General features: G+C 49.0%; 5 protein-coding genes across 5 annotated transcripts; 1 reads left to right on the forward strand and 4 right to left on the reverse strand.

Moving 5' to 3' along the window:
- Positions 1 to 1,634: 1,634 nt before the first annotated feature.
- On the forward strand, positions 1,635 to 2,772 carry fbp1 (fructose 1,6-bisphosphate 1-phosphatase; the record flags this gene model as incomplete). The annotated part of the gene is made up of 2 exons (XM_041691441.1): positions 1,635 to 1,762; positions 1,833 to 2,772. The coding sequence occupies 2 exons, from the start codon at positions 1,635 to 1,637 to the stop codon at positions 2,770 to 2,772; spliced, it is 1,068 nt and encodes a 355-aa protein (XP_041544925.1).
- Positions 2,773 to 3,515: 743 nt separating this feature from the next.
- AKAW2_51505A (uncharacterized protein) lies at positions 3,516 to 5,036 on the reverse strand (the record flags this gene model as incomplete). Its single annotated transcript, XM_041691442.1, has 3 exons — positions 3,516 to 4,004; positions 4,079 to 4,722; positions 4,811 to 5,036. The coding sequence occupies 3 exons, from the start codon at positions 5,034 to 5,036 to the stop codon at positions 3,516 to 3,518; spliced, it is 1,359 nt and encodes a 452-aa protein (XP_041544926.1).
- A 4,230-nt stretch (positions 5,037 to 9,266) lies between these two features.
- Positions 9,267 to 12,012, reverse strand: VPH1 (H(+)-transporting V0 sector ATPase subunit a; the record flags this gene model as incomplete). The annotated part of the gene is made up of 4 exons (XM_041691443.1): positions 9,267 to 10,148; positions 10,204 to 11,669; positions 11,733 to 11,811; positions 11,887 to 12,012. 4 exons carry the CDS (start codon positions 12,010 to 12,012, stop codon positions 9,267 to 9,269), a joined length of 2,553 nt encoding a protein of 850 aa, XP_041544927.1.
- Positions 12,013 to 12,604: 592 nt separating this feature from the next.
- On the reverse strand, positions 12,605 to 18,621 carry AKAW2_51507A (proteasome activator BLM10; the record flags this gene model as incomplete). The annotated part of the gene is made up of 3 exons (XM_041691444.1): positions 12,605 to 12,667; positions 12,736 to 18,133; positions 18,191 to 18,621. 3 exons carry the CDS (start codon positions 18,619 to 18,621, stop codon positions 12,605 to 12,607), a joined length of 5,892 nt encoding a protein of 1,963 aa, XP_041544928.1.
- An 839-nt stretch (positions 18,622 to 19,460) lies between these two features.
- GPI18_2 (DUF409 domain protein) lies at positions 19,461 to 20,992 on the reverse strand (the record flags this gene model as incomplete). The annotated part of the gene is made up of 3 exons (XM_041691445.1): positions 19,461 to 19,899; positions 19,954 to 20,572; positions 20,641 to 20,992. 3 exons carry the CDS (start codon positions 20,990 to 20,992, stop codon positions 19,461 to 19,463), a joined length of 1,410 nt encoding a protein of 469 aa, XP_041544929.1.
- Between the last annotated feature and the right edge of the window lie 201 nt (positions 20,993 to 21,193).

A 21,193-nucleotide genomic window follows, 5' to 3' on the forward strand; every position in this document is an offset into this window, starting at 1 on the left:
AGGTATCATCATAAAGAGAGGAATGGGGATGATGGAAGCGCTGGCAATTGTGGCACTTACCAATTGAATCCTGTGCATCGAGGCGAGATGTGTCAGTTCAACAACAAAGGTGAGCAAAGCCACGGTAATGTGGTGATCTCTACAGATATGTGATGCATGCTTCCACGGGCATTATAGGAAGGCATCACACAGTGTGGGATGTTGTTGTGTGGGAAGAAAGCTGGAAATCCGCGTCGAAGTTTTTCAAGCATTCCGTTCGGAGCTAATTTTACCGAGAAGCTAGCCCCAATGTGGTCCGGTTATGAGTGGTTTAGGTAAGCATCTAACCGACAACCGTTCTGCCGTGTCTGTCTGCCTCAGAAGGCGGAATAGAAGGCGGTGTAACTTACCGTCTTACCTTCCGGTTTTGGATCGGGTTCCCGATGGATGAAACTCGTTATAATAATAGACTGACATGGGGGATCATACTATTCATGGCCAGAGCAATAGCTCTGATCCATTAGGCTGGACCAAATGTTTGAGACATGTTACTAACCTATCCCTTGTTGATCAACGGAGCAGGAGGTACTACTCCGGCTGTTCAGGAGGGATCCGGAATCGACTGATTAAACAGAGCGGGCGAGACTCGAATAGTTCGGCATAGTTTGACGCGGATTATCAAAATTCGCATGTCTGGTGACCATCCGAAATCCACCCGCCGCGATTAGGTACAACGGGTTGAGAGATAGTCTAGGTATCCTTTCTAGCTGCGCTTATGCGACATTTTTCTTTAAGCCCCTTAATACGAGCCGAGGGAGTTCAATAGTCCGGGTTGAACCAGCGTGGGGTGTGTTTATCGCTCTTGCTCATCCGAATGGTGAAGCATGAGAATGAATCATGGATAGTATCTTTTGAAGCACAGGATGGCATCTAGGAGCCTGACCACACCAATATCATTTTTACCAACTATCTAGTAGACAGCTAGTATGCTTCCTAGTATGCGGGATAGACTACTCCGTACTGGTAGAAAGAAACTCCAGATCCCAGCGCGGGGAAATTCGGGGCTAAACCGGGCGAAGGCAAGAGAAAGAGCCGGGAACCCGCCCAAACCGGGTTAGAGTGGGGGAAATGACGAAAACCATCCTTCCTTTCTAGTTATTGCGTCAGGCCCAAAGGGAAAAGGGTTCTGGATGCTCTCTCTCTCTCCACTCTCTCTTTTTTGTTGTAAATGTCCGGTTTATTCTGGCTTCTGACGTTAGGTTCCTAACCCGGTAAAAGATTGGTCCTGGCTGGCCCCAACGCTCACTTAAAGGATGCCCCTGTTCTCCTGGGATGGAGGATAGATCACTTTCTTCCTGCAGCTTTCTACATATCTACGTACTCATTGCCAACTGTCCCTCCCTCCTCCACTTGTCCCAAAGTACTTATAAACTACTACATCTCAACTGCTCCTCCCAGCTCATTCCCACCCCTCCTCTGTACCCTGGTTATCTCCGCATCTTCCTGCTTTCCCCGTTGACCCGAGGTTGAAAAGCCAAAGCTCTTTTAAAAAGAAGCAGCCAGCGCCAGACTAGATTGTCTCCGCTTTCCCACTTGTACTACTACTACTTTACAAGCCCACTCTTCCCCCAGCTTCAAACCACACGCTGCACAACATGTCTTCAAGCGGCAATGGCGGTGCTCCTCCCGTAGGACAGGAGAACATCAACACAGATATTGTTACCCTCACCCGCTTCCTCACAGAGGAGCAGACCAAGGTTCCAGAAGCCACCGGTGACTTCACGTGAGTTCTCCTACCCCTCCTCAATTCTGGCTGTTTCTCTTACTAACGGGATTTCCCCCCCTCTTTCTAGACTACTCTGCCACGCTCTCCAATTTGCTTTCAAGTCTATTGCCTACTACATTCGTCGCGCTTCCTTGATTAACCTGACTGGTTTGGCTGGTTCCTCAAACACGACTGGCGACGATCAGAAGAAGCTTGACGTCATCGGCAATGATGTGTTCATCTCCGCCATGAAGGGCTCCGGCAAGTGCCGTATCCTTGTTTCCGAGGAGGAGGAAGAGGCTATCATCTTCGACGAGCACCCCAACGCCCGCTATGCCGTGGTCTGCGACCCTATCGACGGTTCCTCCAACCTTGACGCTGGCGTTTCGGTTGGTACCATCTTCGGAATCTTCAAGCTTCCCGATGAGGTTCTCGGTCCCAACAACAAGGTCACTGCTCAAGACCTCCTTCGCCCCGGCACGGAGATGGTTGCCTCTGGCTTCACCATGTACGGTGCCTCCGCACAGCTGGTGATCACCATGCGCAACGGCGGTGTCAATGGCTTCACCATGGAGAACTCTCTGGGTGAATTCATCCTGACACACCCCAACATGCAGCTTCCCGCCAAGCGGGCCATCTACTCGGTCAACGAGGGTAACAGCATGTACTGGGATGACTGGGTGAACAAGTACCTCCACTCGCTGAAGTACCCCGGTGACGGCCAGAAGCCTTACAGCGCGCGTTATATTGGTAGCATGGTGGCCGATGCCTACCGGACTCTCCTCTACGGTGGTGTTTTCGCCTACCCGGCTGATTCCAAGAGCCGCAAGGGCAAGCTGCGTATCCTCTACGAGTGTGCCCCCATGGCTATGCTTTTCGAGAACGCAGGTGGTCGGGCAGTGAACTCCCAGATGGAGCGTCTTCTGGAGGTGGTTCCGGAACACATTCACGACCGGAGCGGTGTTTTCCTGGGCTCGAAGGACGAGGTACAGAAGATTATCGACACGTACAACCAGCACCACAAATGAGTTCATGGCACAAAGGAACAGCACTAGGGTGGAGTTTAATGGTTTCATGTTACTTAATGCGAGCCAGTCAGTGCGTACAGCAGGTACCCGGTGACACCTTTGCACTGGCATGTGATTTATGATCCACAAACATTTACATATTTAAATCAAAATGCAAATAAAAATTCTATAATTACACTATACTTGGCTATATTGTTGTTTACATTCCTCCGACTTTTGCCCCGCGTCCGCACCGGTCTACTTTAATCTTAGAGGGCGGTTGCTACTCCCATCATCCGTAAAGTACATCGAAATGCGTGCCATTTGAGCAAAGACATTACAATTTAATCGGGGGATTGTGGAAGAGTTATCACGGATTTATATAGAGATGATTCGCCTCAATTCTTGCCGTAGAATGGCGTCCATCATGTCCAGATAAAGAAAGGACTTGCCTGGATCTTCTTCTCGGTCTGTGACAAATTGGTAAAGAGCAAGGCACAGACTACTCCATTACATTATAATGGAGAAGAAAAGAAACAGAAAAGAGATTTTGTTTGTCTGCTTGTTTGTCTATCAAAAACTGAAACGACATTTCTGACTACTACGTACTAATAACTTGCTCAAAGGAATTACTTTTTACCACCAATCACATGCGCCCGTGATGCACAGGCGAAAAACAAAACTCCCAACATCAGTTTTCCTCCCTTCCCATCAAAGAGAAACAGTGTTCCGCTCCTTTTCTCCCCCTTAGTGCTTTTTTTCTTCTAGATCTCTGAACACTCTCTAGCACCAGCATTGCACTCGCAAAAGTCCTTAACAAAAATGTCTGCCAGGTTGCTCGGCAACCAGGTCACACCCAGTTCAGCTGTCTTAGCAGTCAGGTTCTGCTCGTATACCAGGCATGGTGAAGATAGATAGTTGTTTATCTTAGGCTCCTCAGACGTTTCGACCGTGAAGACGGGAAGGTTATAGAAGCAGGTGGGAAGAGATGAAGAGAACTCCAGAATATTTACCTCGAGTGTGCCCCCATACGTACCGGTGGTGTTCTGGCAAGTGTATGAGTTGGTATAGAGACTCTCAAGGTCCACATCATAGATATCCGTCAGCTTGGTCAGATCATCACTGCTAATCGGATCCGTCATGATCTGCTTGACCAGTTCCCACCCTGCACCAGGATATTGAAGAGTATAACAGGCACCGTCAATCACCTTCCCACTGGTGATAGAGGAGCAGGTACTGGTGGAGTAGGCACCCTTCAAAACGTAATAATTGGCCGAGACCAATGCGGAGCCGACAAGGTACTGTTGAAGATAGGCGTTGAAAGTACTCTCCGGGATTCGGCTTGTTCACCAGTAAGCAAGAACATGTATCGGCCATTGAAGAAATTGGTGACTTCAAAGGAGTAGTCACCAGTTCGCAGGTCCGAGGGCCAGGAGGAGATATTGCCGGTTTCGAAGATAGCAATGAGGATATCCTGAACAGCCGTGTACATCAGGGTGTAAAGAGCCTCAACTTTCTTCTCCAGAGTGATTGTTTCGGTATCGGTCGCGCTGCTGGAGGAGATGTCAGATTCAGCGGTGGAAAAGAGCCCGCTCATAACACCCATTATGCTTGAAGCGGTGTCAGTCTCTTCATCAAGCAGAGGTAGAGTGCTTCCGACAATCCCCAGTACACCGCTGACATTGGTGAATATAGTCGCTAGATCGGGTACTGTGCTTGCTGATTTGACAGGGAAGTCTGCGACAATATTATCGATGCCCAGCGACTGATTCTGATTCGCGTAATTGAACAAGGAACCGAATTCAGTGATGTATTCAAGGAAGTTCGCCACAACGTATTCGGCCCAGTACTCAGAGGGGATGGTATAATTGGAACAGAAACCTGAAGGAAAGTCGCACTGGCCATCAGGATAAACGTCACATTGAGTTGTCTGCCCCGTAGATTTGAACATTCTATTGGCCCATTCAGAAGCTGCACTCAAAGTTAGTACTGTGCTTAAGCTATGACACGTTGAGGCAATCAAATGTTTCGACAGGCTATTGAGGGAAGAAGAACATACGTGACTTAAAGCTGTCCTCCACGAGCCAGTCAATGTACGCCGCAATGCCTCGTTCTTCACTTGCCTGCTCGCTTGTTTCCCCGGCGGCTGGGTCCGAGCATGTATCGTTCTTCAAGAACGTCTCGTTGACTTCCAGTTTGAGCAAGAACGCATCAAAAGCTGAGGTATCGGTTGGCTCAATCAGGTATTCCTCTAAATCAATCGCCCACTCCGTCGTTCCCCCCATATTCAGATCTTTGTAGTACGAAGTGCGCGTGCTCTTAGTCGTATTAGTCATGTATCCGACCCACTGTGTTTCGTTGTAGACTATGATATCCGAGTTACTTCCACTGTTGAATAAGACCTGTACGGTGGAATTCAAAGCTATTATCTTATTAATCTCTGTGTTGGTATTATAGCCTGCTGTTTGGGTATATCTACCCGGCGTAGCTCCAGAGTCAGGTCTAATATAGGTGCACTCAGGGCCAGTGCATCCTACTGTTGTCATTTTTAATGATCTTCCAGAGCTGGTGACACCGACCATGAGTTTACTAGTGTCAGCGCCACCTTTTGTAACCATTGACAAGGCATAGTGTGTTTCAGTCAGGTTAACATGTGAGTGTAAGCAGTTACTGTCCTCACATCCATCATCTGCTGAAGTATTGCTATAGTCTTATTGTCCATGCAGGTCATATATCATAAATATAATGAAGTCAACAATCTGGTTGAGATCGGAAACTGGGAGGCCTTGAAGATACTAGTATGATGCTGGTATAGTAATGGATAAAGTCTTGTCTGTTCCAATGGCAGATCGACTTCTTTAAAAGCCATATAATTCGTACTACCCTCGTCGCTGCCAGCTGGAATTCCTGGAATATCCGGTTTTCCTGGATATTTCTAGTCAAAGTCAACATCACCAAGGCCGTGCGCAGATATGAAGCCGCTAATATTGTCGGTTAATGTAGCGCGGTTAGCAGATGTAACTTCTTCTCTGAATATCATATATGTATCACTGCCTGTTGAGAGGTCCTATCTACCAAAGGAAACAATCTTCTTGACATCAGTCAGGTTCAGAAATTGGTTGAACTGCTCTGTCTGGTTGATGCTGATAGAGTATCTGAATTAATAGTTCCGAATCCAAAGATAACATGAGTGTACTTGTCTGTGTCGATCATGTAGGCGTCCATTGTAAGGCAGCTGCGCTCGATATTATAGGCTTCAAAGTAACCAATGGAGAAGAACTCATCGGGGGCAGTCGAATTATTGACAATAGCAGTTCCGCAATTAGATATGCATCCATTCGTGTCAGCTTCAGCAGTGCCTGGATTGCCTGTGACTGACTAAACTTAGCTGTTCGGCCGAGTTCCGTATACAGCCGTCCAATCAAAAATATCATCATACAGTCAACCAAAGTATGTGATTGGTTCCCGCGAATGTTTAGGACTAGTAGTAGGCCTCAAGTTTTCAGTCATCTAGTCTTTTCCGATATGAGGGACATCAAGGACGGAGGAGCCCGATATTAGAGTCCTGAACTAGCGCATCTCAATTAGCTCACGGTCTCGCGAAATAGGATGGCAGGTACAGATGATCGCTACCAGCAGAAACCCATGCCCTTCACAGTGGCCTTTGATTCGTCTGCCTCTGCTACTCGCTTTGACTATTTCCATAGTCCGCAAGCGAAGCTTCGCCAAGCCCAGCCTTAGCTCGCAGCCGATGTGCCAAAACTTCTGAAGTGCAGCTGTTAATTCCACGGTAGGGATAACAACCCGGCCTTAAAAACAGATCTTAAGCAACCAATCGGATATGTCCGGGGTCCCCGAATGGCCCTGGTATGAGCGAAGCTAACTTACTCAGGGAATTAGATCCTAACAAAGTAAAACTACACTAGTCAGGAACTATCATAGTATGTGTCCACCAGAAAATCTCCATCTCCCCCTTTAAGGGTTTTGTTCCTGCCAGCGCAGGGTCTACCCAGGGTTTGTCTAGTCCAGCGAAAACCGGACGGGTAAAAGAAAAAGGAAAAAAAGGAAAATAATGTAAATAATAAGTGTTGGTCGTTTGTTTATATGATCGGTTATAAAGAAAGGTTGGTCCGGGACTTGAAGTTGACAGAATCAAACCAAGCCCGAAATTTTCCAACAAAAGCCCCCTACATGCTGACCGAACTATCATTTCCCATCATTGTGTTTCTCTTCCTCTCCATCAGGGGCTACTGAGAAATTTTTCTCATACCACCATGTCCTTCGTTCCTTGTTCTTGGGATGCCTACATGGACAATTATGGGTCCTGCTTCAGGCCATGCTATTCGGGTTATCTCAGTCAAATCCTCGACAACGGTACTTGCGGTACCAATTACACTACTATCGCGGCTAGTACCTCCAAATCTACTCTGAAGTGTATCTGTGAGAACGCACACGGCGTATCTGATACTTGGAGTAAAGCCGCCTGGGAATGTAGTTATACCCGGTGCGATAACTTGACTGGGAGTTTCAACTACAGTGACTGGATTGGCAGTATCTGGAGCTACGATGATTTATGCGCGTATGCAAGAGGTGAATCACTATTTCCCCGTCTTTTTCTTCTTCTATCGATGTGGATGCGAATCAAAAGGCTGACCTGTTGGTTCTAGGAACCGAAAAGTGCACATCAGCAGCAACAAGATTGTCTACGGCAGGGGCTCTGGTAGGATTATTGGCATTGAGTCAGGTATCATTTATGTAATAGCAGCAGTAATTTATATTATATTATTATGATTGAAGAACATGCCGATCCGGTAGTTCCCGGATCATCCTCGGTCAAATACTGCACTGATGTATGCATAGGTGTAGAGATATAAGGCTGTAGAGCTCGGCTATCCCTAGATGAAGAACAGCTAGCATCGGCCGATAGTTGGCAAGATTGCCCCAGTTTTCTAATCTCCGAGATATGGTTCATTTAATTTAGCGGAATCCGCTTCGAAAAGTATTACTATGGTAGATACATTGTGGTTTGCGAGACACTATTGATTCTTAGTTCGCCGAGAACCATGATTCACTTTCATGAACTCGAGGGAGTGCCACCTGTTTACCCCCCATCGTTTTGCACCTGAAGTCGAGGCTATGCAGCGAGGTGATCCGGGTTTTGATAGGAGGGGACATTGTATAAAAAAACAATAGGAATGTACTCACAGAACAGTTAGCATGTAAGGTCGACTTAAGATAGACTTTGTGACAGACTTGACCTATACAATCCTAATAGCAGGTAACAGTTATGAGCTAGAAGGTTTTAGGGCTCCTAGTTACATGTGGATTATTGCAGGATGATTACAACACATCTTGGACATCCGTCTATTATTTATTCAGTACGAGTGACTCATCTGGGCTTGATTCCGATCTTCCTCTTGACGCCGCTGCGCTTCTGTTATGCGACAATGAAACTCTTACTCTGGACTCTTCTCACTCTGTGTAAGTCTCACTAGCTACAGTAGTATTCGTTTTCTTTGTTCTATGAAGTTTGAGTAACCACCTAAACCCCTCTTCTTTCCCTATCTGCTACTAGTAGTAAAATATTGTAATAATCATATAGTACATTGAGATATATATATTTGCCCCCTCCACCTTTACCTTGGGCCAAGGTAGGGAGTCAGAAAAAGAAGGGGCAAATCTTTGCCTACTCTAAAGATCGATCGGTGATGATAAATCATTATGGCCCTAAGTGGGCTCAGATTTGATAGTGGTAAATGATTACTACGAACATCTAATATCCCGAGCGTAACATTTGCAAGCCCGAATTATAAGGCAGTGGCCGAAACCTCTTTTTGCATCGGTTTCATACATACCATACTATGATTGATTAAACATATAAATGGAAGCAGTTGACAGTAACCAAGTCATATACCCCATGTATGCCGAGTTGAATGTTCAAGTTAGTCCTGCGATGCCTCTGATTGGTGGAATAATGAATCTCAGTCATCGATGCCCTAGTACGCTGCAGTGAGCTCGGAATCGTTTCCAAAATGCCATCCATGATAGTTTTTCTCTAGGTCAAAGAAAATGACGGCAGTATGCTACAAGTATAATACTTGAAGAGGCCCCGACCAAACGCCCGATTGCCTCATCGGTGGCGGTCTAAATTTTACTCCTTTCCAATGCCCTACGAATATGATCGAAAGGGAAATGTAGTAACAAAGTTAACTCTGATTGCAGGCTGGTTGACGATGGTCTACTTCGTATTGAACGCTGCAGCGAGATAGAGTTATATTGCAGACGCCAGACGACAGATACTGGTATGGCGTACGGCTAGTTCGTGTGTACAATTTGACATATATATTTCCGATCATCTAGTAGCACAGCCAAAAGAAAGACACGGATAAAAGGACAAGACGCCATGAATATCTAGATTCGATCGAATTCCCTCAGGGAATGTACTAATGTGACATCTTGATCCAAAAGTGTGAAAGGAAAGGAAAATGCAACACATGCAGTCAAGAAAAGAAAGACTAATCAACAGGATCCTCTTCGAGGAGGGTCTGGAAGCTGAACGGGGTGAAAGGTATACCGTCACCCATGAAATGTTTGCTCATGGCTTCGACCCAGTGAAGACGGAGGGAGTGAAGCATGGCACTGGTACCCTCCATGACACAGAGAATGGCGATGGTCAAGGTGAACCAGAGGTAGAAGGTGACAACGATCATGATCACCCGCATGGTGGAAGACTCTTGTTCGAAAGCGCCGCCAATGGTCATGTCCCACAGCACGATAGAGAGCTGCTGGTGGGCCAGAGACAGAGCCCACAGACGCAGGTAGGAGGCGGTGTGGGAGATACAGTTCAGACAGAATTCAATAGTGTGGATGACCTGGTGGATCATGATCTCGCCGAAGTCGAACTCCTCGTGCTCTTCATCACCGAGATCCTGGGCGATCATGGCGACACCTTCACCATCGCTGGCCATGCTGTCGCGACCACCATCGGCATCGTCTTCTAACGCACTAATCCGGGATGGCTCGCCAAGGCCACGGTATCCAAGAGCGCGGGCACGGTTGTGCTCCCAACGAAGGTAAAATGGCTTGAAGAAGAGCATGATCGGCACCTGAATGACAGCAAGAAGCAAGAGAAGAACCTGGACGCTTGCCTGACCGGGGTAGAGCTGTTCCTCAACAGTTCCCGGGGAGAGGAACATGAAGATAAGCATGTTGAGAAGTCCGGGAGGAGATTGGCCTCGGGCGTTCCAATCAACGGACCACTTGTAGATGATGGTAAGAACAAGGTAACCGAAGATGGACTGGAAGAAGATCATTCCGGGAATGAAGTTACCAATAACATCAACCTTCGACTTGAAATGCCGAGCGTTGACGTATTGCAGGCAGAGAGCGTAGGTCATCTGTGAACAAGGTTAACAATTGTAGTGTGGAAAGAAATTGAGTGAAATCTCTTACGTGTGCCCAACCGAGACATATACTCATCTTCATCTTCAGACTGTTGGTGAAAAGAAGAGAGTTCTCGGCTTCGTGCCAGTTCCAGTCCAGACCGAAAGGAAAGCGATAACCAGTCTTCAACGAAGCCTCGACGGTCTGTCCTTGCTTGATATCGTCGGGCCACTGCCACTGACTGGGGAAGACTGTGAAGGACTTGGAGAAGATATCGTTGTAGAGAAGACCGGTGTACATAGAAAAGAGACCCATCATAAGCATGATGTAACGACCGTAGAAAGCCATGTAAGTCAGCTCATCCAGCTTGGTCTTCGCCAGCTTGCGTTCCCAGAAGATCATAGCGGCGGCAGCCATGGTCATCAAGGCACCGTGGCCAAAATCACCGAACATGACAGCGAAAAGGAAGGGGAATGTGACGATGGTGTACAATCCGGGGTTGGCTTCAGAATACTTCGAGATACCGTAGGCGTCGACGATAGTCTGGAAAGCTTGAGTGAACTTGTTCGTCCGCATATAGGTTGGTGGGGTCTTGTTGGTCCGGATTTGATTAACGATGGTAGGCACACTCAACCCAGCGCGGTCGTTGACGTCCTGCAATGTCGACTTGATCAAGCCCAGCGAATTGGTCGGACACCATGCTTCCGCGATAAGAGTCTTTCTCGCCTGATCGTAGGAGAACTTGTTCAGTGTATCATACACAGCCTTTTCCTTCTTGACAATGATCATCCAAGCGGCAAGAGAGCGGGCAATCTGCGTGAGCTCCGCGTCGAGGGTGTTCTTGGTGTTACGCAGGACATTGCCAACATCACCCAGGCGGGTATTGACCTCATGAATCTGATCCCGTCTCAGCTCACTGTTCTCATCGACGTTGTAAAGAGAGGCCCCAAGCGACTCGGAGATCTTTCGGATCTTAGCGATGATGCTCTTTCCGTGAGCAAAGATGACAAAAACGTTCTTGTGGGACTCCTCGTTGGTCGTCGGGTCGATGATGGCCTCGGGGATCTCCGACTGGTTCATGTAGAGGTTACCACGCAGAGTACGCCACAAGATGCGCTCGAAGGCACCAATCCTGTCCCGCGGAATCACACCAGCCACAAATCCGATGTTCATCTCCAGGAAAGACTGCTGACCCTGCGCATCGCCGTTGGGGCCGCGGCTCTGCTGTTCGACATCACGGAGAAGAGGGGCTTCGTCGTTATCGAAAGATTGGCGGATTTCCTCCGTATGACTGTGAGCGCGATCGAAGAAACCACCAGCTTCCCTCAGCACCCAGCGCCACTCAGTCAACTCCACCTCACGTTTCTTCAGGGTCTCATAGCTATCGTTCAGCGAAGCGATCCGTTGTTCGAGGCTTTCGCTACGCTCGGCAAGCTCGTCGATTTCGGAGGCCAAAGGAGCAGCCAGTGTGTCGGAGAATTCAGACGAAGATCTCATGGGAATGCTTGCCTTGTCCATCTGGGCATGGAAGTAGCCTGGTGTGCGAGACGGATTAGATCGAGGTTCATAGAAACCTTATCGCTGATTGCAGAACATACGCAGCTGTCTTTCCACATTATCCAAACGACGAATCTCCTTCGTAAAGGTACGCTGGAACGCATTGGTGTCGGGGTTAAGCTAGAAACAGACGCAACATATATCAGCTGGATTCGTTCGTGCATGTCAACTAAGATATCCAAGCAACAGACTCACATCTCTAAATTGAACCTGACCGAGCTCTCCCAAAGCACTGACAACCTCTCTTCCGATCTCGTTGGCGATGTAGAGCTGGGTCAAGCTCATCTCCGACGAGCGGAACAAGGTGTCCCTTGGAGCCATGGTGAAAGCAAGACTGCCTTGAGCAGTTCTTCTACACCACAGGGACAAAAACGCGCAAGAGCGCTAGAACCAGAGATTGAATAACTTGCTGTGGGATAAAGATAGACTTCCAAAGCCGAACTGGCAAAGGATTAACCGTAAGGGAGGACTTGAAGCTATCCAGCGCCCCTGGAGTTCGATTGATGATGCGGTTCGATGGCCGCCGAGCCGCGTGGCTGCTTTCCAGCACGTGATGTTGCTCACGCCGGCTGACTAAATTTGGCCTCCATCTGCAACAACACCACCACCACGTACTACTATACCAACTATATCATATATCCACTTTGTGAAATGATAGTGTTAGGAATGTCCATGCGAACAGGCGACAGCAGGAGATGCAGATATACAAGGTATCAAACAATAGATGTCTTGTGGATTTTAATATGCTAAGTCCCTACGTATACTACCCAATGCTGGCCAGCTCTCGTATCCACTCAATACTGTAACCCAGACAAGCCTAAAACGATATGCAAATCTTGAACGTTTCGTGTGAAAAGAAGAATGCATAACAAACACTTCCACCCATGCATGGTTATCGTCCCTCATTTGCGCATTATGCGAAATAGCTCTTCCAAAGAACTCCAGAAAGATCCTCAAGCTGATCCGGCGTGAAGGCCTATAGAAACAAGTTAGTGAATTGATGCCCCTGGGCTTGATCACTCCTGTATGGTAGTGGAAACTTACCTTTGCATCAATATGCCAAGTATCTTGCCTTGTCTTCTTGAATTCACTGATGATAGACTTGACGCTAGAACCAACAATGCCTGGATCACTGGCAGCACGAACACTAAGTGTCGTCAGCGCCTCCGGCATCCAGCTCGGGGGCGGACTGTTGTATGGGAACGCTTGGATGAGCGCCCCGAGACCCAGAACAGCACCGTGCCTGACTAAGATGAGTCGAGTATGTTCAGGGGTCGGTGTACCAGCCCCTGAGGAGACCGGAGTCGATAGGCCAGAGCGGAATCCCTTAGGTTTCTTCGGAAGGGGATTCTCGACCAATACCTTGGTGAACCGTTCTCTGAGTCGGTTGACCATCTCCTGCCGGAGAGACACAGGCGAGCAACGGATCATACCGGACAATGTGGCCGATGCACCCACTCTCACTTCGTGCTGAGGATCTTCCAACATGCTCGCGACACACTCGAACAGTTTGTCTCGATCACCGCTGGAGAGCAAGAAGAGGCGACGGAAATATATGATTTGGATATTGATCATGACTCGCAGGCGTTGATGCCACGAGGGAGAGGTCTGTCCAATGTGGATGAGAGTTTTGATGAATCCAGAATTGTCTTCAGCCGGATACGGAATATTGGGCAGATGACGGAAGACGTGGTATGCCAAGGACTGCAGCTCTGGGTCCTCCTTGACATCCATCATGTGCAAAAGTTGCCCCGTGAACAGATCCGGGAAGAAGGGGACCAGTTGCGTGCACTCGTGAGACGAAAGAGTCGAATCGAGCCACAGAAGAACTGTCTTGCAGCCCGATGTGTAGGATGAGGGCGCTTGTTGGCCAGGTGTCCTCTCATGGCGCCATTTCTCAATGCGGCCAAACACCTCATGGACCATCTTTGTGAATTCTTCAGTCGGAAGGTAAGGATAGGTACCCACCGATGATGCTGACTCTTGGGCTGATAGTAGACGTTTGAGATCAGCATAGGACTCGTGGTATCTGGTGCGGAATATCGTCGCGATCGTCTGACCCATCGCTTCGCGAACGCCCTTGTAAGGATGATCAAGGTGGGCAAGGAAATCCTTTATAATCGGCTTCTCAAGTTGGAAGTGCCACCCAGCATCGATGATAGACTGGTGTAGCAGATTGATCTTGGAGCTTTCCTTAAACGCGGCATTTGTACCCATGTCCAGTCGGAAACTAGCAAGCCAGTCAACCAATGGCCAAGCTCGTCGAGGATCCCGGCACTGGAGAATCATGTGGAGGAAAGTCGTCCAGTAGCCAGAGTTCTCGGGAGTCAAGCCATCAGTGAAAATCTTCTGGACAATAGGGAAAGCGTATTCCCAGACCATTGTGCGCTTCTCGACACTTGTATCTGCCACAGAGCTCACCAGAGCACCAAGAATCTCAGCGGTAGCCCTATGTTGATGTTTGTCGCTGCCATCTTCAAACACAAGCTGGATTTCCTCCTGAATGTCTTGGAAAGTGGCTGCTGTGAGACCATCTCGAAGCATCAATTCAAATGCGTAGAGAAGCATCATAGCACAGGGCATACGGAATTTATCCGCCGAAGGATCTCGGGGCTCTTGCTTCAAGTACATGAAGAATTTGGAGAACCAGCTTCGGTCGAACAGTTTACCCATATAGGCGCGAACCTTCCACTCCACTTCGTCGTATTCGATATCCCGTGCCACATTCGATTTGTAGGCAGGCATGCTATCTGCCCACACCAGCCAACCAGGGAAATCATGGTCAACGTAGTACTCCGCTTCGGGATTTCCAAAACTCGAAAGATATTCTTTGGTCCATCCTTCTTCGTACCGCTTGGTGGCAACCTTGATTTTGGAAGGGAAATGTTGATGTCCCAAAATGTAGTTCTTGTAATCATGGCTGCAAATTGCCCGCACATCTATCATCGTGAACAATGCGATGAGCGCTTGGGAATACATACCCCTTAGACCGGGGTGATCGTCGATTGAGCCGTGAGTCACCAGGTCTATGAGGTTCTCGCTTGCAACATAATCGAACCTGAGGCCCATTGTAATAACAATAGTAGCCGCGCGGCTGGCCACCTTCCAGTGGGAAACCCGGGCAAGGTTGACAAGCTCTTCTGACAGGTCAGCCTTCTTTTTCTCGATAAGCACACGCTTGTTGTTGATTGTCTCCCGTTTCTGCGTGATCTCATCTGAAACGTTCTCTTGTGGAGCGATAGCCTCAACGATGTCGCGGTCCAAGATGGCCATTCTTTCCATGGAACGACCATAATCCATGATCTGGAACACTGCGCTAGAGCAGATTCTCTGAACAGACGGTTTATCGACGGCACTTGCGTCTATGAAGGTTCGGACCAAAGTGGGCGCGAATTTCCAGTGACGACCGACTGTCTTGGCGACGCTGCCGAGCAACAGAGAGAACAACGCTCCTTTAATCCGTGCGTGATCATTCTCCCTGATGCCCTTTTGGAGAGCTTTGAGAAGAGGAGGGATGACAAGCAGCCGGGAACCCCAGACAGCCTTGAGGGCCGATTCGCCCGCACTTTGAGCATTGCGCCGCGTTTCGGTATAAAGGGAAACGCAGGACTCGGCAATGTCTAATAGCAGAATCTCATCCAGCTTGGACCGACGACGAGGCGCTGCATTGTGTCTCAAGCGCTGCAGATGGTACACATTCGCCCTACGTACGAGCAGAGGACGAGGGTAGTCTTTACGGATACCGCTCATCTTATAAGGGTGAATGTCGGCCGCAAGGAGACGTGTTACTCTGTCAAGGACATGGGCGGATCTCTCAATACCCACGTCCACAAACCAAGACCGGTAAGCCGAGTAGAGGGCTGCAAAGCAGGGCACATCATCCTCCTGCTTATCAGAGAGGAATCTGTGGACATCGTGGAGGACCCAGCCTGCCTTCTCTCGGATCTCGTGAATCGTAGTGTACATCTGGTCCGTCTCACGCAGTGGATAATTTGTTGGGTAGGAGAATGATTCCCGGACAGCCGCTTCATCAGAGCTGTCCAGGGCCGAGTCGGCATCTTCATCGTCAACGGTGTGCGAATCTTGTTTGGCATCTGCCATCTCCACATCATTGGAGGATGTGGTAGAACCGTTGACAGTTGTTGTTGATGCTGCCTTCGGATCGAAGAGCACAGAGATACCCGAAAGGATAAGTCGTAGCAGGACCAGATTTCTGGTTACCTCGTCTGACCAGTCTTTTCCACTTCCATCACGCTTGACGCTGGAAGTCTCGGTGGTCAGTGCCGTCAGCTGCTTGAGAGCAGACTGCGCCTGGTTCTGGAAGAGCTCAACGGCAAATTCGAGCTCTTCACGCTTTGGAACATGCCACTTTACGCTCAGTTTACAAGGATCCTGTCGGTAGCTCCACAGATCAGGCTGTATTCCCTTGGCAACCACATCAGGCTCATACAATGAGTAGTCTGATGTATATGTTCCCGTCAGGTTGAGAAGGAGATGGTGAATGAAATTGGAGATATGAACCGTCGGTATTCCCCTACACTTCTGCTGCATGTACACAGCTATGTCGAAGAGTTCTTTCTTATGTGCGAGAACTGCATCTCCGACATGGACGACGCACATGCTCAGCATGCTAACGTTCCATACCAGGCCACGGTCGCGAGGAAGGACATCTGTGCCCGTTGTCCTAGTGGATCCTGCGCCATTATCATCGATCTCAGTACGGATAGCCTGTGTCAACACGGGAATGAAGCGTTTCAAAGCCTTCGCAGGGCTGACTTTGCACACAGAGTTACAGATGAAGGCCATTGCATCCCGAGCTTGGTGGATAACATGGTTCGACACGAAGTCAACGACCTTCGAAAGAGCAATATCGTAGTACTCCGGGGAGAGGGACGAGAGTAACGGCATGAAGGTGGCGGGAAGAGTATTCACGATGTTCTCTTCAGGGGAACCATTTCGGACTCTGGTCACGTCCGGCAGGTTCTCTAGGAGGGTGAAAACACGACCCAAGAACGATACAATAAAGTCCCCAAACCCGCACGTAGAGGACCGTAGTATCATTTCTTCTGTCTTATCGTCCAGCTCGGTGTCGTAATTCAGCTGCACCTCGACGCCTTGCTCTTCCATGCGTTCCATCTCGCCGGTAATCCATTGCATTGCGAGCATGTTACAATTTACATCATCCCCTTCTCTCGTCAGATCTGCCATAGGTATGTTATAGCATGCGGACTGGATAAAGGACAATGCATGCAGAGACTTCTCGAGGTCATTAGCGTCGACGCCCGGTAGTGCAAGGCCCAATAAAGTGGTCATATGGCAGCGGTAGCCCTTCGTCCTTGAGATAATGCGCGAGAGGACCTGCAGAGCACGGAGCGAAGAGGTAGTGCGATGAACCTCTACAAGACCTTGAAGTGACGGGTAAATCCGCTGCAGAGCTCCTGGAAGGATCAGATGAGGCTCCAAAAATGCCAGACTCTGTAGGGTAGACAGAGAAAAGCTCATTGCGGTACCACTTTTGGCATAGATACCCATGAAGATGACGTCGCGTAAACAAAGCACGAAACGGCGCTTCAAAGGCTCAGTCAGCCTCCGCTCTTCTGGTATATCCATCTCCCCACTCTGCTCACGGTTCCAGCGCATGACAAAAAAGTCGGCTAGATAATACACCAACTGGGACAAGGTCTTGGTCCAACTACCGGAATTGGAAGGATGGAAGAAGGTCTCTACAGCTTGTATAAGGCCCTCAAGCTGAGTAAGTACTGATTCCTCGGCTTCAAGGCAAGCGGGCGAGAGTGACATCACAATCCATCGAGCAATGTGATGAGCAACAGGGTGCTTCCGAGTGTCTCGATCCAGCATTATTCCCAGCCCGGAAGAGATGTCCACAAGAGCGCTGTAAGGCGATGTGGACTGCCCGACCGGAATTTCCAGTAGCCGGAGGATAGCCGTGAAGATGAGCGATGACTGTTCCTTGGTGAATAAGCCATACTCTGAGAAGGGTATATTGCCAGCAGGCAATGAATCTCGAGCTAGACGAGACAGATAATCAAGGTAGGTAATGTCAAATGTCTTCGAACGGCTCACAAGCGACCAGAGATGGAAATGAGTAGGGAGGTAATGATGCGGAAGAAGATCCTCTCTGGATTCGGGCGGGGGAGAAGTAGGAAGGAGGAGATTGATCAACCCAACGACGACAAAGGCGCCTTCCGAGAAAGACGTAGTGTAATGGGGAAGGAACTCTTCCAGCATAGCTGGCAGCTCACATGGGTCGATATACAATTGAACGAAGGCGCAGAGCTTTGTCAATGTCTTTACATTGCGCTTCAAGTTAGTTGAATGCACAAGCCCAGACTCCGTCGGTAGAACGAATGACTTCAATTCTCTGTATAGCGGTCTCCAATCTAGTGTTAAATCTTTGACTGGTCTGAGATAATGCTTGCGCCTGTAGCCCAAGTTAGTTCCGAGGCCTTCGAGTGACCAAAGTAGCGGGCGCACTTACTTGGTAAGGAGCATGAACATGCTTGCGAACCGCTCTGAAACATTAGGGTCGATCCCAGGAGCGAGGGACAGCTCATAGTACAGCTTGACAAGATTGATCCGCTCGCTTCGAGTCGGATCAAACTTGAGTGACAGCCATCCTCTGAGCTCTCGCGTCCAATGCACTGCACCAGGACTGAAGTCACCAGCCTCCACCGCGATATACAGCTGCTTTAGAATCTCTCGCAGGTTGCGCTGCCTTTCCGATTCGTCTTCCGGCGTGTATGGTAGGTATTTGAAGTATGGGTATGTGCGAGGCCGGACCCGTGCCTTGGGCTCGCCCTCTCCGTTTAAGGCGACAGGCTCACCTCCGGGAGAGGTAGCTCGCGATATCTCGTGAACATTTTGGAAGTTATCGGATGTGAGAATGGCCTTAGGACCTGATTGATCCATCGTCGAGCGATCAGTCCGGCGATTACTGGGGTACAGAGGTTGGGAACGTGGGAGGAGGTTCGGGGGGACTCTGCGGACCGCGGTGTGTTAGCTAGCTTTATCCTGACCGACTGAAATGGTGTGTGTGGCAATGGACGGAGTCGCACCTTAAACATGAAGGTTGGAAGCAAATTCTAAGCTGCAGATATCGATGCCCAAACAGTGATCTGCTATCAGTCTTCGCATAGGCGATTTACTAAGACTTGGCTAACGAGGCGACCAGGAATGTCAAAGGCGCCAGACTGCACAAGATGGAAGACCCCAAGTAAGGTGTCAGGTATCACTTGTATGAGATGCGAATTTGGCCAGGAAAGCTTTCTTGCACATAATTACGCTCGGGGTTGAGATAAACTCGAGCTCAGACGTAGCAATCCGACGGTGGAGGTGTCCGTCAAGTGAATCTGGCTCAGTTTTGTAGGATCGGTGATGACATAATTCCACGTAACGGCCGCAGCCTAATTGGGCCCCGTCTCCAGAACAACCACCGAGTGGTTTGCGCCGCGGCGAGGCAAGTTCTACCTACGGTATATACTGAGATAGACTTTTTGGAGATGAATTCATTCGCCGGTAAGTGGAATTTACATCCTACAAATTTGCAGGCAAGAGTAGTCTTGAAATGTGGGATGGAGGATGTAAGACTCGATGTTCGAGGCCATCTCTAAATGGTTCGCCACACGTGATTACACGAGAGACCCTTTGACCGGGGAAAAAGGGGGGTAAATTAAACAGGTAATGGTACTTTCTTATATTATGAGTTATATTATCCTTCATATACCCTGTTATAGACTTGCGCGATTGGATCACGCGGGCGGGAGGAAAGACCCGAACAGGATGGCCTGGATCAGTGCATAGGCGACCATGCCCCGCACAGCCACAGTAAAGGTGCGGCTGTCTTGTAGGGAAGGTCGGGTTTGCCCCCAGTTGCCCGACACCAAATATACGAGATACCAGTACCATAGTGGATATCCTGAAGATATCCTATTGATTATCTGAACATGGTAAGAGGTCAAAGCCATGACCGCAAGCAATCCTTGCGGTACAGCTAGTCGGAGGAGCAGGGAGGCAGTCGTGGCTGACGACGACGCTTGGTCCACTCCGCTCAAAGCTCTCGGAAAGATGAAGGGCACTGCCACATCCAGTGCCCATAGCGACGACCGGCTAAGTATGGCCAGCATCGGCATTGCCAGCAAGAAAAGTGGGATATTGGACACGGTCCAATACCGAAGAAATCCTACATTCCTGTTATTCAAGTTAGTAGTGCGTTCTGCGGTGCTAGTCAACCATTCAACGTACCAGTAATGTCCTTGAACCCAGCGATAGATACTGGGGACAAGCCATTGACACCAAGGGCGTGACGCATCGGCGTCCACACAGTATGTGGTATAGGCCACAGTTTGGGGAACGACAAGTCCCAGGGAAATGACACAGCCACTGATGATGATAACGGAGAGATGGGCACAGGCATCGATGGATAACCTTTGGCACCAAACCCGCCGAAGCTGCAAGAGAGCATCATAAGCATACAGAATACCACTTAAGATCCCATTACTGCGAACTGCAGTGGCTGCTGAGAACAGGATCGCAGCTACAAACAGTTTCACGTCGCCGGAGAGACGCTTCCCCGCCTTGTTATCGAGGAACGAGGACGAGTAGACATAGAACCCTGTAATGTTGAGCAAAGAGAACAAAGACTCCCCATAGGGTGCAGATAGAAATGCTCCTGCAGGACAAATGATGTGCAGAAATGCCGAAAGAAAGCAGATTAGTCTCTGGGTGGCCGTGTCACGGCCGAATACGTTGACAGAGAGTCTATACAAGGCTAAGACTGCGAGATAATGGGCAACATGAGACAGAGCAGTCGCCACGACAGCGGTCCTGGCTGCTCCACTAGGGCCGATTAATCGGTGCAATGCTACATCCACAATTAGTGCTCAAATAACACAGCAATACACTTGCGATGAGGAAGACAGGTAGATCTACCAGTGGCAATATAGGCAAGGACTCTAGTGTACCCGTAGCCGAACGCCCACTCTTGCTCAAAGAGGTAGCCATTTTCGGCGATATGCAAGAAGTAAATGGAATCCCAGCGGACGAACTTGAGTGGGATGGGAAGGTGCGCATAGGTGATGTCTTCTGAGGTGACATCAGGGCGACTGTGGCTATGGTAGAGATGGCTTGTGGAAGTGTCGTAGCCAAGGCCAGGGCAACTGATGATGACCAGATATACTAGAGCCTTCCAGAGACAGAAAGCTACCGTTAACGCCTTGATGGGCTGGCGGGGATTTAGAAGACTCGGGCGACTCGTCGCTGGAGAGCTCACGGAGGAGCTCATGGTCACCAGGCAGAGTACTTAGGTGTGTAATTTTCAATAGTTCTGTGTAGCTACCAGATTTGCAAACATCGTAAGATGATTGTCAAAAACGATAATTGGTCGCCCAGGAGGATCCCATTCGCCCGTTCACCATAGATTGAAGAGGGATTTTTGATCAGCCCGACATAATCATGACAAAGAAACCGAGGTAAAGCTAAAGGG

This window comes from Aspergillus luchuensis, chromosome 5 (assembly GCF_016861625.1).
Source record: "Aspergillus luchuensis IFO 4308 DNA, chromosome 5, nearly complete sequence".
In the NCBI taxonomy this organism is placed as follows: Eukaryota; Fungi; Ascomycota; class Eurotiomycetes; order Eurotiales; family Aspergillaceae; genus Aspergillus; species Aspergillus luchuensis.